At 40.1% G+C, this 24,166-nt stretch overlaps 2 protein-coding genes across 6 annotated transcripts in view; both read left to right on the top strand.

Moving 5' to 3' along the window:
- The window catches only part of LHFPL2 (LHFPL tetraspan subfamily member 2), a 121,432-nt gene that overhangs the window by 21,330 nt on the left and 75,936 nt on the right, over positions 1-24,166 (top strand). The gene's annotated exons all lie outside the window — the stretch shown is intronic.
- Positions 10,236-13,170, top strand: LOC128423688 (sperm-specific protein PHI-2B/PHI-3-like). The gene is made up of 2 exons (XM_053409127.1): positions 10,236-10,272; positions 12,338-13,170. The coding sequence occupies exons 1-2, from the start codon at positions 10,236-10,238 to the stop codon at positions 13,168-13,170; spliced, it is 870 nt and encodes a 289-aa protein (XP_053265102.1).

Raw genomic sequence — 24,166 nt, forward strand, 5'->3', positions numbered from 1 at the left:
GCCAGGGCAATTGGTGCCAGGATAGCGTACATGCCAAATCGCAGCACCTGAACATATCACAGTGTTCTTCTACCCTGGTTCTATACTCCCCAATTACAGGACAAAATTACTAGCCAAAACCAAGACTGGAGCATTAATAGAAAGCTTGGGATATGACTACCAAGAGCTCTGTGCAAGTTACACAGGCAATCTGCCAGCCTGACTGAAAGCATTTTTAGACACTACAACATTGTTGAAAGAAGATCCATGACATCTGGATCCACTTCTAGAGCTTTGATCTACATGTTTGGCTCTTGGAAAAAGCTATGTGATGTACTTCCCCATGTTTCATTTTCATGGCACTTAAGATTGTTTCTATGAAGAAAACAGATCTAAGCAGCTCCAAGCCTAAGGAACAAGGTAAGAGGAAGCATGGGATGCAGCCACCAGCGAACTGTTGCAGTTGTACAGCCAATGTTCAGAATGACCATTTTTAGGAACTAGCATAGTCTTCCTATATAACTGAGAAAATGCAATTCCTTCAAGATAGGTCCAATAACCAAAATTTTGTTGTAGTCCCAGAATGAGTTCATTACAAGCAGCGGCTCTACGACCACGAAAGACAGCGCTTGTTACCTCATACTCTGAGATCTTGTTCTCCTGAGGCCTTAGGTATTACAACAGCCTACAGAATCTGTGCCAAATATCTAAAGGATCTACTACTCCCTTCCCACTGAAGAGCCTTTATGCTCGCGAGATTAAATGCTTTCCCTTCTGCATTGACCAAAGGTAGATTCTCATATACCTCATATCAAGCCTGTCTGTGTGCCTGCAACCAAGAAGTACCTGATTCAATGGACCACATTCTCTTAGATTGCTCTCTACACAGTAGACCTCACCAACTGATGCTGAGCAAAATGTTGGACCTCTGGCCTAAAACTCTGAGAAGAAGTCAAATGAGGTTTCTCCTGGCAGATCAGGACAAAGATATCACTGCTTTAGAAGCTTCCTTATTAGCCACAATTTTACCCAAAAAGGTTCCCAACAAACCATCCTTTCAGGGAACTGACAGGGCGAAGCAAAATATCTAAGTGCACACGATCACAGTGTGACCTTATGTCCTCAACAGCTTCACTCTTGTCCTTTTAATTATCCCAGTGACCTGAAAAGTTTTATACTGTGATGCCAATAAAGGGATTTGATTTGATTTGACAAGTTATACCTGGCCAGAAAACAGTGGTCTTCTATTTGCTCCATTGTGAAGATGAATCCATCATTGTTACAGCTCCTCTGGAGAGAATAATCTAGCCTGGTTAGCTGGGAACAGTTTAGGCTAGATGGAATTAATTTCAGCCTGAGAATGTGGATGAGGTTTTAGGAGAGGTTCAGCTTACCACCAATATTCTTGAGCCTTTCCTATCTTGGCAACTTTTGTCAAGCCGAAGTGAAATAATGAGGTAAGTCCAGGATGTGACCAATGCCTCTTTAAGAGAGAAAATGGTTCAGGCCATTCTGAATGAGGCAGTGGCGAGCCCAATCCTGAAGAAACACTCACTTGACTCTGTAGAATGCAACAACTGTTACCTAGTTGCAAATACACCTTTTGGGATGAATACCTTGAGAATTGATTGTCTGTACCCATTTCAGTCTGGCTCCAGGCTAGGGTTTGACACTAAAACAATATTGGATGCGTTGATTGCTTACCTTTTTTCATGAAGAGGGGGCAAGAGGAATGAGACTTAGATTATTTTGATACCATTGATTGTCATGCTCTGTGGGTTATTGAGAATAGGAGACACATTGTTATGGTGGTTTTGCTCATATTGGAGGGCTGGGTCAAGCACTTTTACGGGTGTTGTGCATCATAGGTTGAATTATGTGTCATAAAACTGCAATACAGATTCATCATGTGGAATGATCTAGAAACTTTCTGTTACTGAAAAAGTAAATTCTTATATACCGTAATTTCTTCAGAAGAGAATTCTGAGAGCTTTTGTGAGTTCCAAGTTAGAACAAGTGCTAACTTCCTGTTGATCGATGCAAGTTGATGCAATACATTGTGCTGAAGAAATGCTTTTTCTTTTTGTATATCTAAGTTGCATAAATTGCAAAGATGCCTCTGAAGAGCTAGTGATTTACTCAGAGATATACACACATTTTCGGATTTACTGAGCCCAAAGCCTTCAATTTGTTTTCTTTGTAGTTTTAAGCTCCTGTTAGTCAATGTCTGCTGAAAATTACAATGTTTTCTTTTTAGAAATCCCAAAGACAGCCAAATTAGATCATGAAAATAGTATTGTGTTGAGCCATGATCATTGTCATCCTGATCTGATTGCATCTTTGATTTTCTCTCTTATTGAAGGCTTACTACTTACCTAAAACGACCCCCCTCTTACTATTTATTCTGTTTTTCTTGAAGAGCATAGCTGAGTTTCAAGGGGGAAGTTAAGAAGGTTGCAAAGCTTCTTTTAACCATTGTTTGTTGAACAAGCCATGGTCAGTCTTTCAGATGAGCAGTCCTGGTTTGCTTGCCCCACACCTACTCTTCCAGGCAAGGGAGACAATGGAATGCTGTTGCATATTATTTGCATGCACGTTCTTCTTTGTAGAGCAGGGGTGGAGAACTGCATTTGTCTGGTTAGTCAGAACAAAACTCCCGCCCACCTCACCACAGGCAACTGTTGACAGGTGGGCAGGTCTATCACCCAAAGTCATTTGATGCCTGGTGAATCTGGGCCTGCTGGAAAGTGGCAGGGCTTACATTTAATGCTGACTCTAGACATTTGTGAATGCAAGCCCAGCTATGAAACAATAAACTCCTTTTGGAATCTTGAAAAAGGGCAGAGATAGGCTGGATATAGTATAAGACCATACATTTGGCATGTTCCACTTAATGTTTAGTCATAGTTTGTTGAACAAGCTATGAACAGTTTTGCAGATGAGCAGAGGAACACTGGTAATCTGATTGTGGTTTCCTTTTAGGCTTTTCTAGCATTCCTGTACAGTTATTGCCACACTGTATTACCAGCTCCCTTATTATTGGCGGACTGTACAAATAGTGTGAGGAATTGTCCTCAGAGATTTTCAGTTTCCCTCTGTACTGTATCTCCTGCACAGACACACCCAACAGTGTCTTGAGATCAGAAATTCTTAAACGTTTCCCTCTACTGCAGTGGAATAAAATATTTTTTGTCTGCAGGACTCCTGCCTGAATCTCCATTAAAAAAAAAAAAAACAAGTTATTTGCTGACCAAAATGTTGAATTTGTGGAATCAAAGGGATAGCTCATTGTTGCACAGTTAAGTGAAGTGTCTTGCAGTCACAGGTTAAAATTTCCCAACAGTAAACCAGGGAGAATAACTTAAATATGAAGTAGAAAATGTCACTAAGCAAGTATAACAATCAGAGTATAACTTTCAAAATCCCTGCGGAATTTTTCATAAGGTAGCAGAGAGGCTCCTTTAAATGTCTTCTCCCTATAAAACAGCTGTGAAACTAGGTGAGGTAGCTTGAGAAGAAGGCCTTCCCATGGAAGAGTTGGGTGGTGGGGAAAGTCTCTTGTTTGTTTGTTTGTTACATTTTGAAATTTATTTTAGTGAGTTAAATAAGAAAAAGAAAGAGTATACATAAAAACATTTTTAAAAACAGCACATTTTCCTCTATTGTGAGTCAAAATGTGAAGAAATTACTCCCATCTATAGGAAAACATCACCAATAGTTTAGCCATGCTTCAATTTTCCAGGTGCTTTTGTCTTATACCTCTGTGCTATAAAGTGCTGATACAAACCAAAATTAAACAGGAGTTCTGGGATCGGATATAATGACGTATCACTTTTAAAACAAGCTAAGATTTGTAAGCAAGCAACAAACCATAGTTTCAATTTGTGATTAGTTGCCTGAAAATAAACATGATTAGTTGCCTGCAGCAGGTGTGACGTTAACATATGAGAGTGCTGGAGGTGAAATAGTTAAACAGGTTGCCCAATCAGGACCCAGGGGGTGGAGTCAGAGGGTTTATAAAACCAGCTCTGGGAGGGGCAAAGGGGAGAGTTCATTGAAGAGTTCGTTGGGAGTTGGGTGGAATGGGAGTGAATTGGGATAGAGTTTGGGGGTAGGTTGGGTTAGTGTAGCGAAATAAGCTGAGTCAGGAACAGTTAGGGGCTAAGAAGACAAGTAAATATCTGAGAGGTGGTTTAGTGAGTGAGAGCAGGTAGCGGAAGTTATAGGTCTGGATAGACCCCACATGAATGTAATTGACTGATACCGTTTATGAAACCACACGCTTGTTAAACTGCAATAAATAAACAGAAGTTTAGGTTCCAATTTAACCCTGACTGGACTCAATATTGTGTACCAGGTAGGGCCTGGGTGGTGGCAGTGAGAAATAAAGTGGTGGTACAGGGATCAATAGACAGTGAAATGTCCAGGGACCCTGTGTGATTGCCACAGAAGGTTCAGATATTCAAAACCATAACAGGGTTAAATGAAGCATGCCCTGAGGGTTGGGTGTGATCACAGCCATTAATTTGTCCTGGTGAAAGACAATGAAAAGTGGGTGAGACAACTACTTACTTCCATTTAAGCATTATTCATAAGCAATGTTCTGGGATATCTACAAAATAAATGAAAACAACATTTAAACATTTTGCACTTTTCCCATGGTAGCATATACTAATTCTACATCCAGAATTTTAAACAGTTAATAATTTGCTGTTAATTTCATATAGAATTTCCTGAAGATGGCAGTAGCTCCCTTAAATTAATAAGAAGTTCTTGGACACATATTTTGGCACTGGAAATATATAAAATATGATTATTCCCTCGGGTTACTTTATTTTTTGCTGTTAAAAATCCTTATTATAATTTCAGTTAACTGAGTTTACAAGTATTTAGATAACTCCTACTGTATTTTTAATCTTCTATACTTTTTTGTTTTTTATTTAATTTGCATGTAAGAATACTTATTTAATTTGCACTCAAGTGATTCCATCAAAACACTGCAATAGTGTTTACCAAGCAAGTGAAAGATAAACAACACACACACACACACACACACACACACACACATATATATATATATATATATATATATATATATATATATATATATATATAGATGTACCCTGTGTGGATTTTTTTTATGGGCAATTAATTACAATTTTTTCTTTCACTGCCACCACTGCTTCCCTTTCACCTGTTAAAAAATCATCCCATTCCACTCTCAATGTACATTGCAAATGCACCAGTTGCTGTAATGTTCTGTGTCTAGAGTTCATTCTTGCTGTGACATGCCTAGTGAATCTGGGTTTTGACTTTTGCCACCAGCTCTTTAGTTTCCTGCGATCCTGTTAAATTGGGCATAAAGCATAATTAATCCAATGGGGAGTGAGTGTTCACTGGAGACAATGGATAAGGAAAGGTATTTGGAAACTAATGATGATGGCTGGATGAATTTGAATGCATCCATTCTGTTGGTGCATGTGTGATGGACAGCTGAGCTAGACTAGAGTCCAGTGATGCAATGCCTCAGAATTCCACCAATGTGCTGGAGCCTCTCTCCCTGATGAGCTACCAAGGCAGCTAGCTAGAGGGTGTGTGGGTGTGGGTAGAGACAGCACTTTGGGAGGGAAAATAAAAAGGAGCAGTTTCTGAGAGAGTATTCACATGGTTTTAAGATGGTTTGAGAGAGAGCTGGAGGGAGAGCGCTGAATGAGTTGGTTCTGTGTGTAACATCTACTTTGAGGAAAATATCTGCAGCTAGAGAAAGGAGTCTCTGAGCTTGGATGCAAAGATGGTGTAGTGCCTTCTGAGAGTATTCGAACAGGGGTCAACTTGGAGGGCTGAGTTTGAGCAAGGAGAAGTAGAGCTGTGAGGAGCCAGTGATCTAGCAAGAGAAGAATCTGAAACCAGTTAAGAGGGGGTATGGTGATCCCCTGGTTCCATTACACCGCTAGAAGTACCTCAGGGGTGTGACTGTTAGAAGGTGCGGAAACTGCCAGAAAGTACCACCTTGTTTGAGAACCAAAGTATTAGTTATTGAGGTGTTACAGCTTAATACTTAAGTTTAAGAAACTGAAGTAATAACTCAAAATAAGCTAAGCATTTACCAACTAGTCCTGTAACATCTAACTGAAGAGTAATAACTAAATAAGCAACTGAAATTTACAAGAAGCTGTGTGTTTACTACCATGTTATAGAAGCCTGTAACAACCACTGGATTTAATACAATTATTAATTAGTTACCTGTTTCCTAAAATATCTATCTCTTGACACATCATTTGTTTTACCAACTTTGTTCTGTCAAATTAATCTTTCGTATTTGCTCAACTTTTGCCTGAGTATCCAAATATCAAAGTTTTATCTCACACAAAACCCCACAAGTTAACCTGTGGTAGTTTTAGAGTATAGAGTTATACAGTAGTGGGAACTGCCTCAGCATGATTTTGTCAAATCTGTTACAGCTGCTTCTGTAGAATCAATTGCTTTAGGCTGCAATTCTGTTCCCACTTACTTGGAAGTAAGCCTCATTGAACTTGGTGGCAGTTATTTCTGAGGAGACGTGTGTAGATTGTATTGTCAGACACCTTTGGATGTGATTAATCACTATGATGTCAAAAGGAGTACTGTCCTGTACTTTAAACATTGCTGTTGAACTACAATACAGTATTGTACTAGATTTTGTGGTTCATAAACTAGATTTTAACATAGATTGCCCAGTATTCTTTAAAATATTTTAGAATGTTTGGCTGCATTTTCCAAGCATGCTGACAGTTTTTGAAAAACAATATTTCTGTGTCTCCGTATAGAATCATAGAATTGTAGTGTTGGAAAGGATCCCATATGTCATCTAGTCCAACCCTCTGCAATGTAGGATATGTTATATGCAAGTCTAAAATGAATAGATCTGTAAAAAGAGTATACTGCATAATAGATCATAAAGGAAGATTCTGTGGTTGAAGAATACGGTTCATAAACATTCCAAAACCTCTGCACATATTTGTGGCACTTCTTCTCAGATACCCTTCACTGCTTCATTTTGCATTTTGGATTTGTCTGGATTTGGATTATGACACACTTCTCAGAAATACACAAGTGGCTGTCATCATTCACTAGTTTAGTATAACCCTGAGTTTTCAGAGACTTAGAAAATTGGTCTAGAACTATAAATATTGACATAATGGTTGACATTCACCAAATGTTGAACATATCAGACTCTGTAACATATACAAGCCTTCTCTACAACAGGCTCATCTTTGTGGTTCCAAATAATTTGTTTAACTGATTTCATCCTTGGATTTAATTAAATATCCAGTGTTTATTTCTCTTAGTTCCCAAGTCCAAGCATTTTAATGTAAAAATACGTTTCTGAAAGCATGAATCTACTCAAGGTAACTTCAGGGTAGAAACTTCTAACTTTTCTGTTCTAATGTTTACTGACATCTATGAATACCTGTCATCAATTCAAAATAAAACGAATGTCAGATTTATGCTCCCTCACTCATCCTTTGACCTGGAAATGCATGTCTCTTGGTACAGCTCCCTGACTCAGAAGTCTGTTATCCTAACAGTTTGAAACTTTAGTTGTTCATCTTCACACAAAAAACTGAGCTATGTTTCCTCACAAATACCATTTTAAGAAATGCCGGCTCACTGTTCTCTGTGATATTTCAGTTTACCAGTTAAAACATATTATGAGTCAGTAGAAGCAATCTCATTGGGCTCATTAGCTGCTGTGTTTGATGCTCAGCTTTATTGTATGTAATGATGATCTTTCTGAAATGAGGTGTTTTCTTTGTAGAGGGCATTTTAAACATCAAGTTACCCTATTAAACAAGTATACTGTCTCTCCACTCATTGGGAAATCATGAAGAAATATTAGCTCTAAAGGAGCAAAATTTGGAATTACAGTGGTACCTCTGGTTACGAACTTAATTTGTTCCGGAGGTCTGCTCTTAAGCTGAAACCGTTCTTATCCTGAGGCACACTTTTGCTAATGGGATCTCCGGCGCGCGATTTCTGTTCACATCCTGGGGCAAAGTTCGCAACCAGGAGCAGCTACTTCTGCATTAGCAGAGCTCGTAACCTGAAGTGTTCATAACTAGAAGCGTTCATAACCAGAGGTACCACTGTACTGGGTTTTTGAAGGTACTATTCCATCTTATAATCTGTGGGTGGAAAAAGTATAGGTCTATGGTAGTGGATATGTTTTCCCATTCTAGAAAGTAAAAAAAATATAAAGTTAGATTTTTATGTTAACGTGGCCAGGCATCAATCACACCAATACAGTGGATTGCATCAGACTGCTATAGGCAAACACTCTTGCTGGCTGGGAAAGTGGACCAGGTAGGGGCCAAGTGTTGCAAATGAGCCCCTCCCTGTGGAGTTCTCTCTAGGTCTACTCCCAACCTAGGCTCTGCTCCGCTTACTGTCTGATAGATCTGAAAGGAGGTGAAAAAGGAAAATAAGCAAATGCAAGTACCAGTTCTTGCATGATCATTATAATGACCAAATGGAATGTCACTGAAGGTGTCAATTCTGGAAAAGTAAGAACCAAACTGCAATTGGCCTCAGCTTGGGTCGTGGTGGGGCATCACAATATGTCTCCTCTCCTCATGGATGCCTTAGATGTGGAGCAACGAGTCTTAGTGACCAAATGGAGACAGTTTGGTGCTACCACCCCACACCTTTCCTCACACCAGTTGTATTATTTCTGCTTTCTTAATACTTCACAAGTTCACCATTTGGTCAGGCATACCTCTTAAAACAAACCCAAAGGAAAAAATAGGTAATGGTGGTTCAGTTCTAAGCTCATATGCAGCCTGCCCTTTGAAGATGATTGCTTGATTACTGTCAGCAGAATCTACATACCTCATTGTAGACAATTTCAATCACCATTTGACCTCTTAACGAACGTCTAAAAAAATCAAAAATCTTTCTCTCAATGATAATTACATCCTCCCCAGTTGAATTGAAGTTCAGATTTGTGTGTGTGTGTGTTTTGTGGGGGTGGAGAAGTAGTTGGTGCATTTTGTAGAATATTTCTCAAAAAGAAACTGCCAGTAGGAAGAAGCACCACTGACTTCAAAATGTTTAAAAATTAAGTGCCGGAGTCTGCAAATGTTAATGATTAAACTCCATTCCAGAGAGTTTCCAGTGACTTTTTTTCCAGACCGTTTAAATATTTTACCAATTAAGAAGCTATGGAGAGATTTTATCTGGTCCTCATGAGAGAGGGAGCTGTTAAAATGCGGTCATTTGTAGGTTACATATGCTGCGAAGAGCCTGATTTCTTTATTCTAATAACAGGACCTTTTCTGATTCCTACTATGCTTAAAGACATCTGATTTTATTCCTAAATTATGCTAAAATTATTTTTCTTTGTACTTATTAGCACATTGTATCATTGAATATTTGAAAATGTATAGTCTGCTCTTAAATTTTGATCAATTTTGGTTAAAATTTGCTCTTTTATATCTGTGTAAATTCATCAGGAATACTTCGTATAAGTTTTGAATTTTAAATGCCTATGAAGTTTCACTCAAGATGCAATGTGATGCTATGTTTATCACCCCTTTTTATCTAATGTCACCTTGATTAAGCCTTTCTTTTTTATGTCAGCTACAGTTTTCAGGAAACTAAAATTATTATGTGGTTTTATTGTTATTTAATTTGGTAAAGAGTACATATATGATCATGGGTGCTGCTTCTGTTCTCTGATGTTAGAACTGCAAATGCTTGCTGATTTCATCCCCTTAATTTCTTCTCTAATGCTCTGCTCTGATATATTGGTGTATTCCTGCCAACCTAAGAGGATATATCATGAATCCATCTTTTTCTTTTGCATATTTCATTCTCTGGTATCTTTCCTTACTCTCAGCTGATTCTGCCTGAGTTTATCTCCAGTATTTGTTCTCTTTAAGTTTAGAGACAGATAATTGAATAGGTTTGTTTGAAGTAGAAGATGCAACATGGCTGATTCATGAAACTGATTTGTAAAAAAAAATTGTTACATGGGGGGAAAATACGAGAGAGAGACATTGCACATAGCTTGTAAATCAAGAAAATTTTTAATAAAAATACATTAAAAAATCAATCAATCTCGATTGATTGATTGGATTGCAGGATGGCAGTAGAGAGAGAGAGAAAAGCTTCAAGCTATCTATCCTATTCAAGCAGTGAAACTCTTAAATGGTGGGTTGCTTGGGATACCTAGAAATTTGAGGCAGTTGCATCGGATGAAACATTTTGTTACAGATATGGCTTCCCTTATATTCATGGCTTACGACTTGATCAGTATGTTGGTTGCAAGTTCCAAATAATTTGCTTTTTATTGTTGTGGTAGCATTTTTCATCCACCTTTACCTGAGAGACCAAGTTTTCTTTTCCACTTCCATCTAATACTCTCAGTTAACTAGAGGCTGTATCTCCTTGTTAACATTTTAGAAGAGATAAAAAGCTAGCAGTCAGGGCAGAAGGTGGAAGATTGTGAAACTAGGTCTGTCCTGCGGAATTTGCCTTTCCTTTGATCCACCAAGTCTGGATTTGTCAACTTTCAGTTCCAGGATTCTTAGAGAAGTGTACACGAAGGTCAAGAGGAAATCTTATGCAGTGGTGTGCTGCTGAGCAAAAGTATCTGACCTTCTGGCCACCTGGCTGGGCTGTAACTGGAAATCTTATTGTACAATTTAATGGGGGCAGGAAGTCCAGTTTTGGATGGGAGAATCTTAGCCAAATAAGATAGGAAAGTCTGCCCAGTGGGTCTTAAGTCTGGCATGCTCCTGCATTGTCTCAAGGCTTAGGTTGGCACATTTTCAACATATTTCTGTTCAACTGTTTAAAGTGGAGAGGTGAAAACTGCAGGATAGATTCCCCTCCCCCCATACACTGAAGTGCAAAGGCAGTAAATGTCATTTTAGGCTTTCTAGATTGTTAAATCACTTTTTACAAAATATTATTTATTACACTAATATTTTGCTGTTACATGGGGCTCTTAGTGGTCTCCCATGAAATCAATCAGGTTCACACCTGATTAGCTAGCTTCAGCTAAACTCCAACTACCAGATGCTCTTAGACCACTCACTGGATCCCAGTTGCTTTAAAAACTGTGAAAGAGCTCTCTACTGGATCATACCAAGAATAACAACTTGTCCACTTTTTTGTTTCTATCAGTGGCTAGCCAGATGCTTCTAGGAAACCCACAAGCCAGGGTGTTATGATTATAAGCTGATCCTGTTGTTTAACCTCACACCCAGCAAGTGGTACTCGAGAGGCATAGTGAATCTGAACATTCATGTGCTGTATAGCCATCAAAACTAATAGGAATTGATAGCCCTGTATTCTTTGTCTAATAGCTTTTTGAAGTCATCTAAGCTTCTGGCCATCGCCATATTTTGTGGAATTAACTCCTAAAGTTAATTCTATATTGTGTGAAGAAGTTTCCTTGCTTCCAGTTGGTGGCTGGGATGAAACAAACCAAGCCAGGGGTTCCAGTTTATTTCATCTTAACAAACGATAACCAGTAAGACTAAAATAAACTTTGAGTGCAGATTGTGGTTTGTTGGGAGCAAAGCAAACCATGATTCCTGTCCCTAACATAATGCTAAGCCAGGGATCATGGCTGGTTGCTTTCCAGTGGTGGCTGAGATCACATCTAGTTTCAGGTCTTTCCTTATTTCCTTTATATCAACTTCCCCCAGTTGTGGGTACGTATGTAGTTAATGATTATAAGTACACTAGTCTTTGCCATTAACTATTTAAACCATGCTGTGTTCACACACCCGTATAAGTTTATACTATAAATATTGTATGATGAAATACTTAAAAAGATATGAGTTAAGAAAATGCATGGATATATTATTATTATTATTATTATTATTATTATTAATTATACCTTTATTGTCAATGTACAACCTGTGTACAGTGAAATTAACTGAGCCTCTCCCCCCACATACACTCAACATCATTGCATTCTGTGTGCTTGTTGCACAACACACCAACCCCGAAAGTCAGTTGCACTATATTATTTTCCGTTCAGCAGCCTAACAGCCCACAGATAGAAACTGTGTTTAGCCTGTTGGTACAACTGATTATACTTCTATATCTCCTGCCCGAGGGTAGAAGATTAAAGAGGTGCTGGCCGGGGTGTGAATCGTCCCTGATAATTTTTCTCACTCTCCTAAGGCAACGATCCCTTGCGATGTCATCTAGCGGGCTCAGGGGACAGCCCATGATATCATGTGCTGTGTTCACCATCCTCTGCAAAGACTTTCTGTCTGTGGCTGTCAAGCCAACGTTCCACACTGTGATACAATATGAGAGGACACTTTCTAATGTGGACCAGTAGAAGGAAGTCATCAATTGTTGTTTAACATTGTTCTTTCACGAGGTGGGAAGGGGAGGAAGAGTTGGGCAGCTGCTTGTAATGGAGGCGTTGTCAGCAGCCAAGTCCTCTGCCTCGCTGGGCAGCCCCCGGCCCCCCTGAACCGCCCCAACCCGCCCATGATGACCATGGTGATGGAGGCGGTGAAGACCCTGGATGAGCACAAGGGGGTCTCTGTCGTGGCCATAAAGCGCTACATCCTGAGCAGCTACCCCGGGGTGGACCCCATCCGCCTGAAGTACGGCCTGAAGATGGCCCTGGCCAGAGGCCTGAAAAGGGGCTGCCTCATCCGGCCACAAAACTCTTCCGCACTGGGGGCCACAGGGAGATTCAAGCTGGGCACAGAGGAAGCCAAGGGAAAGAAGAGCCAGGAGAAGCATTCGGATTCGGATGGAAAAACAGCGCCCACACTGAAGAAAGCAGCCAAGAATCCCAAGGCAAAGGTTCCTGTGGAGAAACCAAGGCTGGGAGCAATCGCAGAAGGGGAGAAGGAGGAGGCGGCTTCCAGCAAGAGTACCAAGGCGAAAGCTAGCAAGCATCCAGGCAAACCTCCAGCGAAGCCCAAGGCTAGGAAGTCCCCCGGGGGGGAGAAAGAGGCCCAAATCCTCAAGAAACAGAGCTCTTCCAAGGCCTTCCTGGCAAACACACCCGGTGCCCGCCAGAAAGCTGTGTCTAAAGAAAGCAAGATGAGGGGCCCCCCAGGCAGAGGCCAAGGCGCCTGCAGCAGCCAAGAAAACCAAAGAGGCAAAGGGAGAGAAAGCCAAGGGGCGCAAAGAGGCACAAACAGAGTTCAGGGGCACATCTTCAGCTAGGCAAAGACCCCCAAGGAGGGAGTGGCCTGGAGAGCTACGAGGATCTAAGAAGCAAGGTGGACAGCCGGCTATCTCAACACCCAAGCTGACCTCAATTCCACAAAATATTAAACACTGTGCGAGGAAAGAAACTGGTCTATGGCACACGGGAAGAAAAGAATGATGAAGGGCCTGGCAAAAAGAGAAAGGAAACTAAGGAGGAGAGAGATGATCAAGCCTACGTTACGGACACGGGTTTTCACTTCCCTAAAAATACAATCTTTACAAATCTCGATTTACTTTTGGCAACAATATCAGGATCTGGCAAATAAGAACAAGGAATTGGAGAAAGAATTCAAAAGCACAAAACACCTGTGTGGCAGGCATTCAACAATGTCCCCCCCCCCCAACAAGCTTAAAATGCATTTATTTCAGAGGTGGTTTTTCTTTTTTGAGAAGAAAAAAACATTGTTCTTTCACAAGACCATGGGGAAATTGAGTCTCTGTTGGGCCTTCCTAACCACCTGAGTATATTGTTTTTCCAAGTGAGGTCTTCACTAAGGTAAACTCCCAGGAATTTAAAGGAAGAGACTGTCTCCACACAACCCCTCCCCCCAATATACAACGGGGCTAGTTCCCCTCTTCCTCCAAAAGTCCAACACCATCTCATTTGTCTTGCTAATATTTAGGTGCAAGTTATTCTCTAGGCACCATGTAGATACTTTTTGAACCTCCCCCCTGTACGCTGATTCATCTCCACCTGTATTTAGACCCATTGTGGTAGTATCATCTGCAAACTTAATAATTGCAGTGGATGGATCAGATGAAATACAGTCATGTGTATACAACGAGTACAGGTAGAGACTCAAAACACATCTCTGTGGGGTGCCAGTGCTGAGCTTCAGGGAGGTAGATGTAACAGGCCCAATCCTCACTGTTTGTGTCCGATCCCTTAGAAAGACTTTAATCCAGTCACAGACGGTAGAAGAAAGGTCTAGTTCCGTCAGGTTTTTTATAAGAATGTCCAGAAGGATGGTATTAAAAGCCGAGCTATAATCAATAAACAACATTCTAACATAATTCCCCGGTCTCTCCAGATGACTCGTTGCAAGGTGAAAGGCTGTAGCTATGGCATCATCTGTTTCTCCTACAGGCGACTGATGTTTATCAAAATCCGGTGGAAGACATGTCCTAAGGTGTTGAAGGACCAATCTCTCGAAGCATTTCATCATTACAGATGTTAATGCAATAGGTCTGTAGTCATTTAGGCAGTTAGTTGCTGTTTTCTTTGGGACTGGGACAATGGTGGCTGCTTTCAAACATGATGGAACACAAGTGGTTTGCAGAGAGATGTTAAAAATCCTTGTCAGGACCCCTGCTAGTTGATCGGCAGCACTATCCCCAGCACCCCATCTAGACCAGCAGCTTTACTGGGATTCACCGCCCTCAATGCAGCTTTCACTTGATGGTCATATAGAATAAGTGGCTGAGAATTTGTAGGCTGGCAAGCAGGAGCTATGATACCTGATCTTTTTACCTCATAGCAGGCGAAGATGTTCAGCTCTTCTGCCAACAAATCATCAGCCTTAACAGTGTTCCTCGTATTGCCCTTGTAGTTAGTTAGATGCTGCAGTCCCTGCCACACTTGTTTTGTGTTGTTATAGGCTAGGCAATTCTCCACCTTAAGCTTATATTGTTGTTTTGCCGCCTTAATGCCTTTCCTGAGCTTTGTTCTTGCCCCTCTGTATATATCTATATTCCCTGCCTTGAAGGCAGTATCCCGAGCTTTCAGGAGTGACCTTACTTCAGCAGTCATCCAGGGTTTGCAGTTCCCATAGACTCTAATGCACCTCTCCGTTGTTACATTATCGGTGCACACTTTAATATAAGAAAGTACAGCGTGTATCTGTGCAGATCTTGATGTTCAAACATGCGCCAATCAGTACTTTCAAAACAATCCTGGAGCTGACTGAAAGCGCCCTCTGGCCAGATTCTAACTGTTTTTATAAGTGGCGGAAGAGGACACTGCCTTTAATATATGGCACATAGGAATCTGGTGAAATCTGCTGGAACAATGAACATGGTATCACCCAATGCCTGCAATTGTCCTTACATATGATTTCTTAAATTTCTTTGTAAATTATATATACACTTGGAATGAATGGGGAGGTGGGAGGGAGGAATAGGGTATTCCTTTGAGCAAGGCAGTTTATTTGTATTTATTACTGAAATGCATAAATAAAGTCTATGCAAAAAATATAAATAAAGACATGGATGTTGACAGCGGAATAAGTAAATAAAATTCAAACTGTACAGAAATATATGTATTTGCTTACTAAGTTAGTGAGGAAAATTTATCTTCTTATTCTGATCTACTCTGTGTAACCTTGAGCTAGTCTCTTTGTCTACTTGTTCATTCCCAACTTTAAAATGTAAACAAAATATGACTTGCATGCATTGTTGTCTCTGAAGGATTTGGGCAGTGTAAGTGGCATTGAGAATCCTGATGATAAAGATTGTAAAGCAATCTGAAGAATGTTGTTTAAGCTTTTTATTCCCCATAGAAGCTTCAGATCTGTAAAGAACATGGTTCTGTTTGTATATTTCAGGCAAATAATTATATCTGCTGTCAGTAGCTCAAAAGAGTTTAGTAACAAGAAAGCAAAATTTGGTCCACTTGTTCAGCATGGGAAATTTGCCTATGCTAAGCAAAAAAGAATAGTGACCTAACACAGCAAAATTACCATTGGCAATAGGGGGTTTGTGTGAACTATTTATCTGTGATGTGGCTGGTTTTGTTCTCCTGCTGTGAAAATGACAGATATAAGAGTTCCTTGTGAAAGGGCAAGGGGTGTGTGTTTACTATTGCCCAGTTTGTGCCTTTAGAATTGATTTAAACGAAGTAGCTCTAGTAATTAAAAAGACTATGCAAAATATGTTGGGAGTCAGCTGAATTATGAAAATATTCATAGTGATGTCTTCTCAGAAGACTTGTAAGACTTAGGTTTATGAGAAAAATTGCAGAATAACTGTTTCATTCTTTTAATTTTTGGGGGGAAACTATGTGTCATTTCCAGAATGGTAAGATAAAGATATATATTGGAAGTGAATGAAGTTGGAGGATTATTCAAAACCAGCATTTGCCAACTTGATGCCCTCCAGGTTGAGTGTCCACAACCCCATAGTCGGCTTTGACTGGACTTAACCATCCAGGGGTCCTTTACCTTTACCTAATAGAAGTAGCATCCCAAAATATTCATTCACCCATTCCATTTATTTGTATGCTGCTGTTCCACAAAAACGTTGTGCTCGAAGTGGATTACAACAAAGAAATAGGAGTGCATTTCAAGCAAAAACTACAATATCATAATAACCTGGCAAAACAAAAATATAACAACATACACAAACCACATTTCAGTACTATAAATATAACAAGATTAGTTAAATAGCATGCAGGATCCAGTAGCAAAAATAACAAGGGGACTTCACAGTTTCACCTTAGTCCTAGAAACATCCTTCCCATGATGTTGCTTGCAGTCCTTCTCCTGCAGCTGCTTCCTATAAGGCTGGAGGGCACCAGGTTGATGAATGCTGACCAATACCTTTTCATAAAAACTTAACATATGCCTCACACTCTTGCATATGAACTGAAACTTGTGATCCACAACTTGCAGAGGTTGCTTAAGCAAAATTCCAAGGGTAATGTCCTAGAAGGTTCACTTGGGAAAGGCATTTTAGGGAGGGATTTTGTTTTGCCCTGGATTGCCAGGAACAATGCTGTATATTATGCCCGTTTATTTTCTGTGGACATAAACGGCTTGGAGATTATGGTATTAGTTTGTTCTGAGGCTGGCTAATTACACTCTTTCCTCCTTTGGTTCCGCATTTCTGTTCTTCTTGTTTACTCTTGTTATGTGACACTTAATGCAGTCTTCAAGGAAATAGCCATGGTTAGTCAGGTGTATGGAAGGAGCCTCTGGTTCATGCACTTCCCTCTGGCATACTCAGAGTAATTAATAAGTAATTATTGATTTTGGGCAAACTATACTTTATCATTAGATCTGAAGTGGTAAAACCATGTTTTGTGTTTGCCTGCAAACCAGGATAGTAAACCAGCATTTGATCCTACTGTTGAACCCAAACACTGGCTGCAGTGGGAGACAACTACGTTCCTTCCAAAATACCATCTTTAGATAACAGTTTTATGTCTCTTACTTAGTATGGGCTTTTGTACTGTAAGGACAGTCTTAAAGCAACAGATATAATCATGATGGAATGTCAGTCCATTTTAAATGATTCTGATGAACAGTTAGCTGTAGCCCAGAAATACAGTGAACATGTGCATTTGAGTTTTCCAAAAGTGGCTTTATTAGTCAGTAGCAGCAAACAAACAAAACCTCTTACTGTAAAAAGGACAGTGTTAAGTTGTGGGTGAACATATCAGATGACATAGTGATTCTTCAAACAGCTCTTGTTTATTCACAGGCCAGAACAGAACTGAACTGAAGGGTTCAGCCAACCTGTTTATATAGAGCTCAACTACAAGGCAACAGTAACAACTTTCTGTAACTATCCAATCACTGAACGTCACTTTCAATTCCTTATTCGCATATGTGGACCTGAGTAAAAACTATCTACAGTATCCCCCTGCTGGTCCAGGGTGAGAACTTCAGTACATAACAGACAGTATAGTATCTCCTCTCTTGCTATTACCTCATCACTACTACTTCATTTCCGCTAATGGCACATTGCATCTGCCAATTATTCCTTCTGTCTCACACTCATGAATGCAACATATATATGCATGGGTAACATCCACACATTTAAAGCACTACTTAGCAGTCATGGCTTCCCCCAAAGATACCGGAAATTGAAGTTTGTTAAGGGTGCTGACCTCACAGCCCTGCAATTTCTAACACTCTTAATAAACTACAGTTCCCAGAATTCTCCATGACTGTTAAAGTGGTGAAAGAGTGCTTTAAATGTATGCTATGAACATGACCTTGTTGCATTTCACTGTTGATACCATGACTTCCCCTCTGGCCCCCTTTTTCTTTCTTGTCTGTTGTGCCTTCTCTTCCTCTGTCTACTTTCAGCCTCTTAATTGTAAAGTGCTGGGTCTGCAATGTAGTGCTTAGTGGGTATGGCACCCTGTAGTTCTTCAGAGAACAGCTGAGGCTGTAAAAGAACCACTTATGGTGGCTGGCACGCTGCTACTTCAAGTAGTGTACTTCATGTGCTACTTCATGTGTATATGCCATTAAAGCACATCCTTTCCTTCAAAAGAATTTTTGGTACTCTAGTTCATCATCAAACCTTTATTGCATTAGCATACAGCCATAGCAGGATAAGACAAAAATGCTAGAGAGAAGCAACCTAACAAAATTCAAACGATATTACTGGCATTGTGACATTTAAATTACCCTAAAACAATAATGTAAAAATTTAGTTGCCGGCGCCGGGAATCTAAAATGCAGGTGTATATAAAACATATAATGGCCCCAAAATAGGCTCGGCACATTAGGTTAAAAAGGTAATACAAAGAATTAAAACAGGTCCAGGTCTGGGACACACTACCCAGTCAGTGTAGCCCTGAGTTTCAAACCTGCACTATAAAGATTGCCACCCCACGTGAAATTTGGGGATTTGCGTCCACAAGAAGCGATTTCAAACAGTCTTCCTTAGATGTGATGGTGGGCGGGATCAAGAGGAGGAGCTTAGTTCTTATTAGCTCATAAATAGGGCAGTAGAAAAAGAAGTGTATGAAGTCCTCTACTTCATTCATTGTGCATGGACACAGACGCTGAGTAATGGGGGTCTTAAAGTAAATCCCCTGCAAGAAGGCCGTGGGTATAGAATGGAAACAGGCATGGTAAACGCTCTTCTCAAATTGGGCTCCGTCAGGTCTATCAAGTAGTTGGCAAGTGATCTTACCACTTTCACTTTAGGGAGCCACTTGGAGAGGCGAGCTGTGGTGGACTGTGCCCGGTCCATGGCCTCGTCTCTTGTAAGAATCCAGGCCCGGATATTATGATGGTCCCAAGATGACAGCGTGTCAAGATCTGGGAGGGAGTAGCGTGCCGTGATAATCTCCATGGCCTTGGACCATTTGTTGTTATGAGCACAAGTTAAAAAGGCTTGCCTGGCTAGTAGGGAGCCTGGGGATTTGATTAATTTACAATAAAAACTAATTATTCTAATGTGGGCTCTCGCAACAATAGAGGGGAGGCCCAGTTCTGTTCTTAACTGTGCAGCAACCGAGCCCTTGGGGAGGCCCAGTAACTTTCGTGCAAAAGTGTTTTGTAGAATCTCGAGCCGTTGTAGTGTTTTTAAATTCCACCCCCAGATTTCAACCCCATACAGTAACATCGGGAGGACTTTGCTGATAAATGCTTTTCTGATTGGAGGAACCAACTGGCCGCCTTTTGCATAGAAGAATTTCTCCAAGGCTTTGATGGTTCTACGGGCAGCCAGGATGGTCATATTTAGGTGAGCTGACCAACTAAGCCCATGCTGAAAAGTGATGCCCAAATACTTGAATGCTGAACAATATTCAATAGAGTGGCCCTCAAAATTCCAGAATGGCTTCCGAGTTTTCGTGCCAAAAGTAAGAATTTTGGTTTTGGCGAAATTGATTTTGAGGGAGTTGGTATCACAATATGTCATGAGCCCTCTGAGCATGTTGTTTAAGCCCTGCTTGGTTAAAGACAGTATCACCATGTCGTCCGCATAGAGTAATATGGGGATCTTGAGCTGTTGTAAAGAGGGGGCAGATTGGTTTAGGGCCTTCATGGTTGTAACGATGTCATTAATGTAGAAATTAAATAGAAAAGGGGCCAAGAGGCAGCCCTGTTTGACCCCTTTATTCAGAGGGAAAGAATCAGAAAGAGCTCCCAGAGGGGTACTCTAGTTGGTACCTCCCACATAGCTACAGTTCCCAGCAACCCTTAACAAACTTCAGTGCCCTGAATTCTTTGAGGAAAATATTGTGCATTAAAGGCAGTGCTTTTTCCAGGGTGGGGCGGGATACGCAGGGGTACACATACCACTAAACATTTTGTGAATCTTTGTACTTTGGTCCATTTACCTTATTTATTTCCCATGATTTGAACTATAAAGTGGTGGTTTTCTTGAGTCAAAATGAGAGTAGCCCTAAACATTTTTTTAGAAAAAAAGCACTGATTAAAGGTATATGGTGGGATTCACCTAATGAACCCCATCAGCAGACGCCCTGTGCAAGGGCTTCCTCTTGTGCAGTGGGACATCCCAGTGTTCTCCCCCACCCCCACCAACATGGGCTCAGGGGTGGAGTGGGAAAACTCCCAGAAAAGTGGCTGGGGGGGAGATTGTTCTGTCTGGCAAGTCAATATGCTTGCACAGATGGAACATTTGTAATAGCATGACATTGAATTCCACCACCTCCCTTGTGTGTACACAGCCTAGGTGCTTCTGAGAGGGGCTGCCAGACTACATTCCTGTCCCTGTAGGTATCTGTAAGTTATGCATGCTGCCTTTCCTTGCCATTAGTTCTTCCTATGACTCACAAAAGCAACACTTTTAACATTTAAGAAAAGCAAAACAGTACTAGCATCACAGATACATTGCAATACACTAGTTGTAAGACCTTTTGTCTAGGATACAGGCATGCTTTTGCTCTGTACAACTGAAATTGAAATTATTTGCACAACTGCTTTCCTAGACTATAGTCCTAAAGGTTATACAGTAATGACTCTTGATTCTGCAGCCTTTAGGATAATTTGCAGGGTATTTGTAGAGTAGTTGAGTTTTCTTGTATGTTCCTTTTGGGAGCTGCATGCTAGTGGTGGGTTGGAGCCAGAGGCAAAAAGTAGGTGCAACCACAGTCAGTAGGCTACATTCCAGCTATGCAAAAGTGTGTGTGCGCACACACACACACACACACACACACACACACACAAACACACACACAAACACACACACAAACAAACAAAATACATGCAAGCAAGAGGCATTATCATAGTTCAGTGTCACATTCCACTTGGACAGAAGCACTTGAGAAGGTTGCAGAGGAGGACTAGTTGAATTGTGTGGCCTGGGGGGAGAAAGTATTGTCTCAGGAGAGCCCCGTGGCCTGCATAGAAATGCCTAGAGGGACACATTTGACCCCTGGGCCTCACATGCATGTATCACATCCAAGAGCACCAACTCAATGAATACATTTTTTTTCTTTTTTTGTTTAGTCTCATGAGTGTTACAGGCAGCTGAGGGTGGGCTGTGACAACCACGTTGAAGTCACCCAGAACACTGACTGGTCCATTAAAACTTTTGTTTATAAAGCATGAGACCTGCAACTTCATAAACAGCTTCTTTTTTTCTCTTCTTCAGACAATAGCTTCTTTTTATCAGCCATTAAGCACTCTAGTAATTCATTTCCTTATTAACAGTGCATAAAACTTGCATCCAGAAAAGCTGATGAAACACAGTGGGCTTTGTTGGGGAAAAGAAAAAAAAAGGTTTTTTAAAAGTGTGAATAACACAATGTTTGACATTTCTTATTTCTTGGACTGGCTAGCAAGAGGAATAAACATAATTCTCAGTTGTAATCTGAGTAAATATCCTTCGTTCAGTTAAGCATTCCTTATTTGACTCGATTTTTTTTTGGTAGATTATCCTTTCCTGTCATTGCATGATACATAAACATTTGAATTAATAAGCAGTGGACTGAGAGTTTTCTATATGCACTGCTGAAGGCTCTCCTGCAAGGTGCAGTCAAACAGCAATATTTGGGTGGGACTTTTCGGCACAGTACAGGTATTCATTTCATATGCCTAACACTAAGGCATATGGTTTAATAGCGACAATGGTGCCCCTAAAGACTTACTTGTGCAAAGCCCCACACTTTAAACTGAAGAATGGCCTGTGGATGTGAACTTACTTTGTAATACAAAAGATTTTCCAAGCCTGTATTGGTGTCATGTGGATAACTGCATACAAGACTCAACACCTGTACATGCATTTGTCTTGGAAGGCAACACTTTATGTTTGGCAGTCATTTTTACCTTATGTAGGCACATGAGAAAATGCCTTCTTTGAGGTGTCACCCCACTTGTGGAATTCCCTGAGGTATGATTGACAAAGAATCACTTAATTTCGGCACCGACGTGGCTGTTTTTTCCGGCATTTGCAGGATATTAGTTTTCAATTCAGGTTGATGCAGGTAGTTTCTTTGCAGTTTATTGATGGCTGGTTGAATCTGCAGTTTTCTCTACTCTCTTAACTGTTATGCTGGAACTGTTGTTTTAAAATTGATCTTTACTGTACACCACCATGGAATGGATATGATGAAAAGCAGGTTCTAAATATTTTAAATAAATAAAATGAGGAAAAAAATCAAATGAGGAAAAAAACTACTGTATTTGTGTGCACCCCATGCCATTTTTTATGTAAGATTAAAAAAAAAATCTAAGAAAAAGCTAGAACTGATAGAGAAATATATAAGAAATACATCTTTAGGATGGGGCTGAAGAAGTGTTTAATAGGACAATATTTTTATCCACCTACCCATTTTATGTGCTTCACCTTATACAGTTTGAAAGCCTCTAATAGGCAGTAGGTCTATGAAATGATTGTACTGTTGTGGTTAGGTGAGAGAAAAAGTGTGTGTGTGTAAGTCAGGCTGAGGGGAAAGCAGAGTTCTCTGACAATGCAGTACAGTTTTATGCTTTGGAGTTGAGTTCCATGTAGAATAAAACAAGTAGAACAATGGATTTACTGTTTATTGAAGCCTTAAAGGCAGATTTGGAGGGGAGGATCAAGTATTAAGTTTTTAAATTATTATTTTTATCTGCAGCAAAAATAGAGCTCTCATCTTAACTGCCATCATGCAAACGAAGCTAAAAGAAAAATGTAGATTGCTAAAGAAACTCAAGGCACCAAACATCTGCATATCCTGAAAGGAGTTTTCAGTGCTACTCACTAAAAAGCAGGGGGGCGGGGGCGGAGTTCAGAGTAGTACTGAACCCTTTTGAAAAGATAAACTACAATAAATGAAACAGTTCAAACTTTTCACTAAAGCTTTTATATTAAATTTTATAAGTCTAGTGGTGTGTGTGTGCCAAAAGTGAGTACATTGTATTTTCCAAACAAACAGAATTCCATTTTTGCTCCCTATTCTCCCTCCCTCCCACCCCCAAGGGAACATATAACCTAACCTGCAAATAAGTTACTCCTCTCTTTCTCATTGAAAAACAGTAGAAAAAGTACAGTAGAATACTTAAGAAAAGATACTTGATTACATAATAAGTATTTTTTTATAGTCTACTTTGAAACAACTGGCATTTGCTCATACATAATGTAATTGCGTAGTAAGAATAATAATAATAATTGCGTAAACAATACTAGAGGAGATTTCTGGGGCCGAAGGCAGAAACAATTTGAATAGAATGAAACATCTGGAGAAGCATTTATGGCCAAAGCCATGTTGCTTGGGGCGGGGGGGGGGGGGCTTTTTAAAACAAATTTACATTTTAAAAGCCTGATGATTGGCACCATAAGGGCAGTTTGTAACCATATTGTATTTGCCATTGAACTACCCTAAAGATAGGGAATCTAAAATATGTTAATTTTATTTTAAAAGAACGATAAATACAATTCTATACATGCTAATTCAGAAGTAAGTTCCCTTCAATTCAGTGGGACTTACTCCCAGGTAAGTAAACATTGAATTGAAGCCTAAAGAAACTTCAGTTGACAATGGTAAAAGTAAAGCTGTCTATAGAATGGGACTCTTTGTGTATTATGTATATTTGTGTGTAAAAATGTATAAAATGTTCTCTTCAGTTTGCAGTTCTTGTAGATCATAACCGCAACTCAGATGCTTGAGATCAAAGTTAAGGAGTTTATAATAGGCTGAGCTACTAGGCTTTTAAGGCTTTGTTGATTATCTATACTTGAGACTTCATCTTAAAATATTTGTGTAACTGACCTTATAAACTCGTTGACACATTATGGTTCATTCACATGATTATCATATGATAAG

This window comes from Podarcis raffonei, chromosome 11 (genome assembly GCF_027172205.1).
Source record: "Podarcis raffonei isolate rPodRaf1 chromosome 11, rPodRaf1.pri, whole genome shotgun sequence".
In the NCBI taxonomy this organism is placed as follows: Eukaryota; Metazoa; Chordata; class Lepidosauria; order Squamata; family Lacertidae; genus Podarcis; species Podarcis raffonei.

Coding starts and splice junctions, on each gene's coding strand:
- LOC128423688 (XM_053409127.1), top strand. CDS start 10,236: ATGGCTTCCCTTATATTCATGGCTTACGACTTGATCA. Junction 10,273..12,337: donor CATGGCTTACGACTTGATCA/GTATGTTGGTTG, acceptor GAAGTCATCAAT/TGTTGTTTAACATTGTTCTT.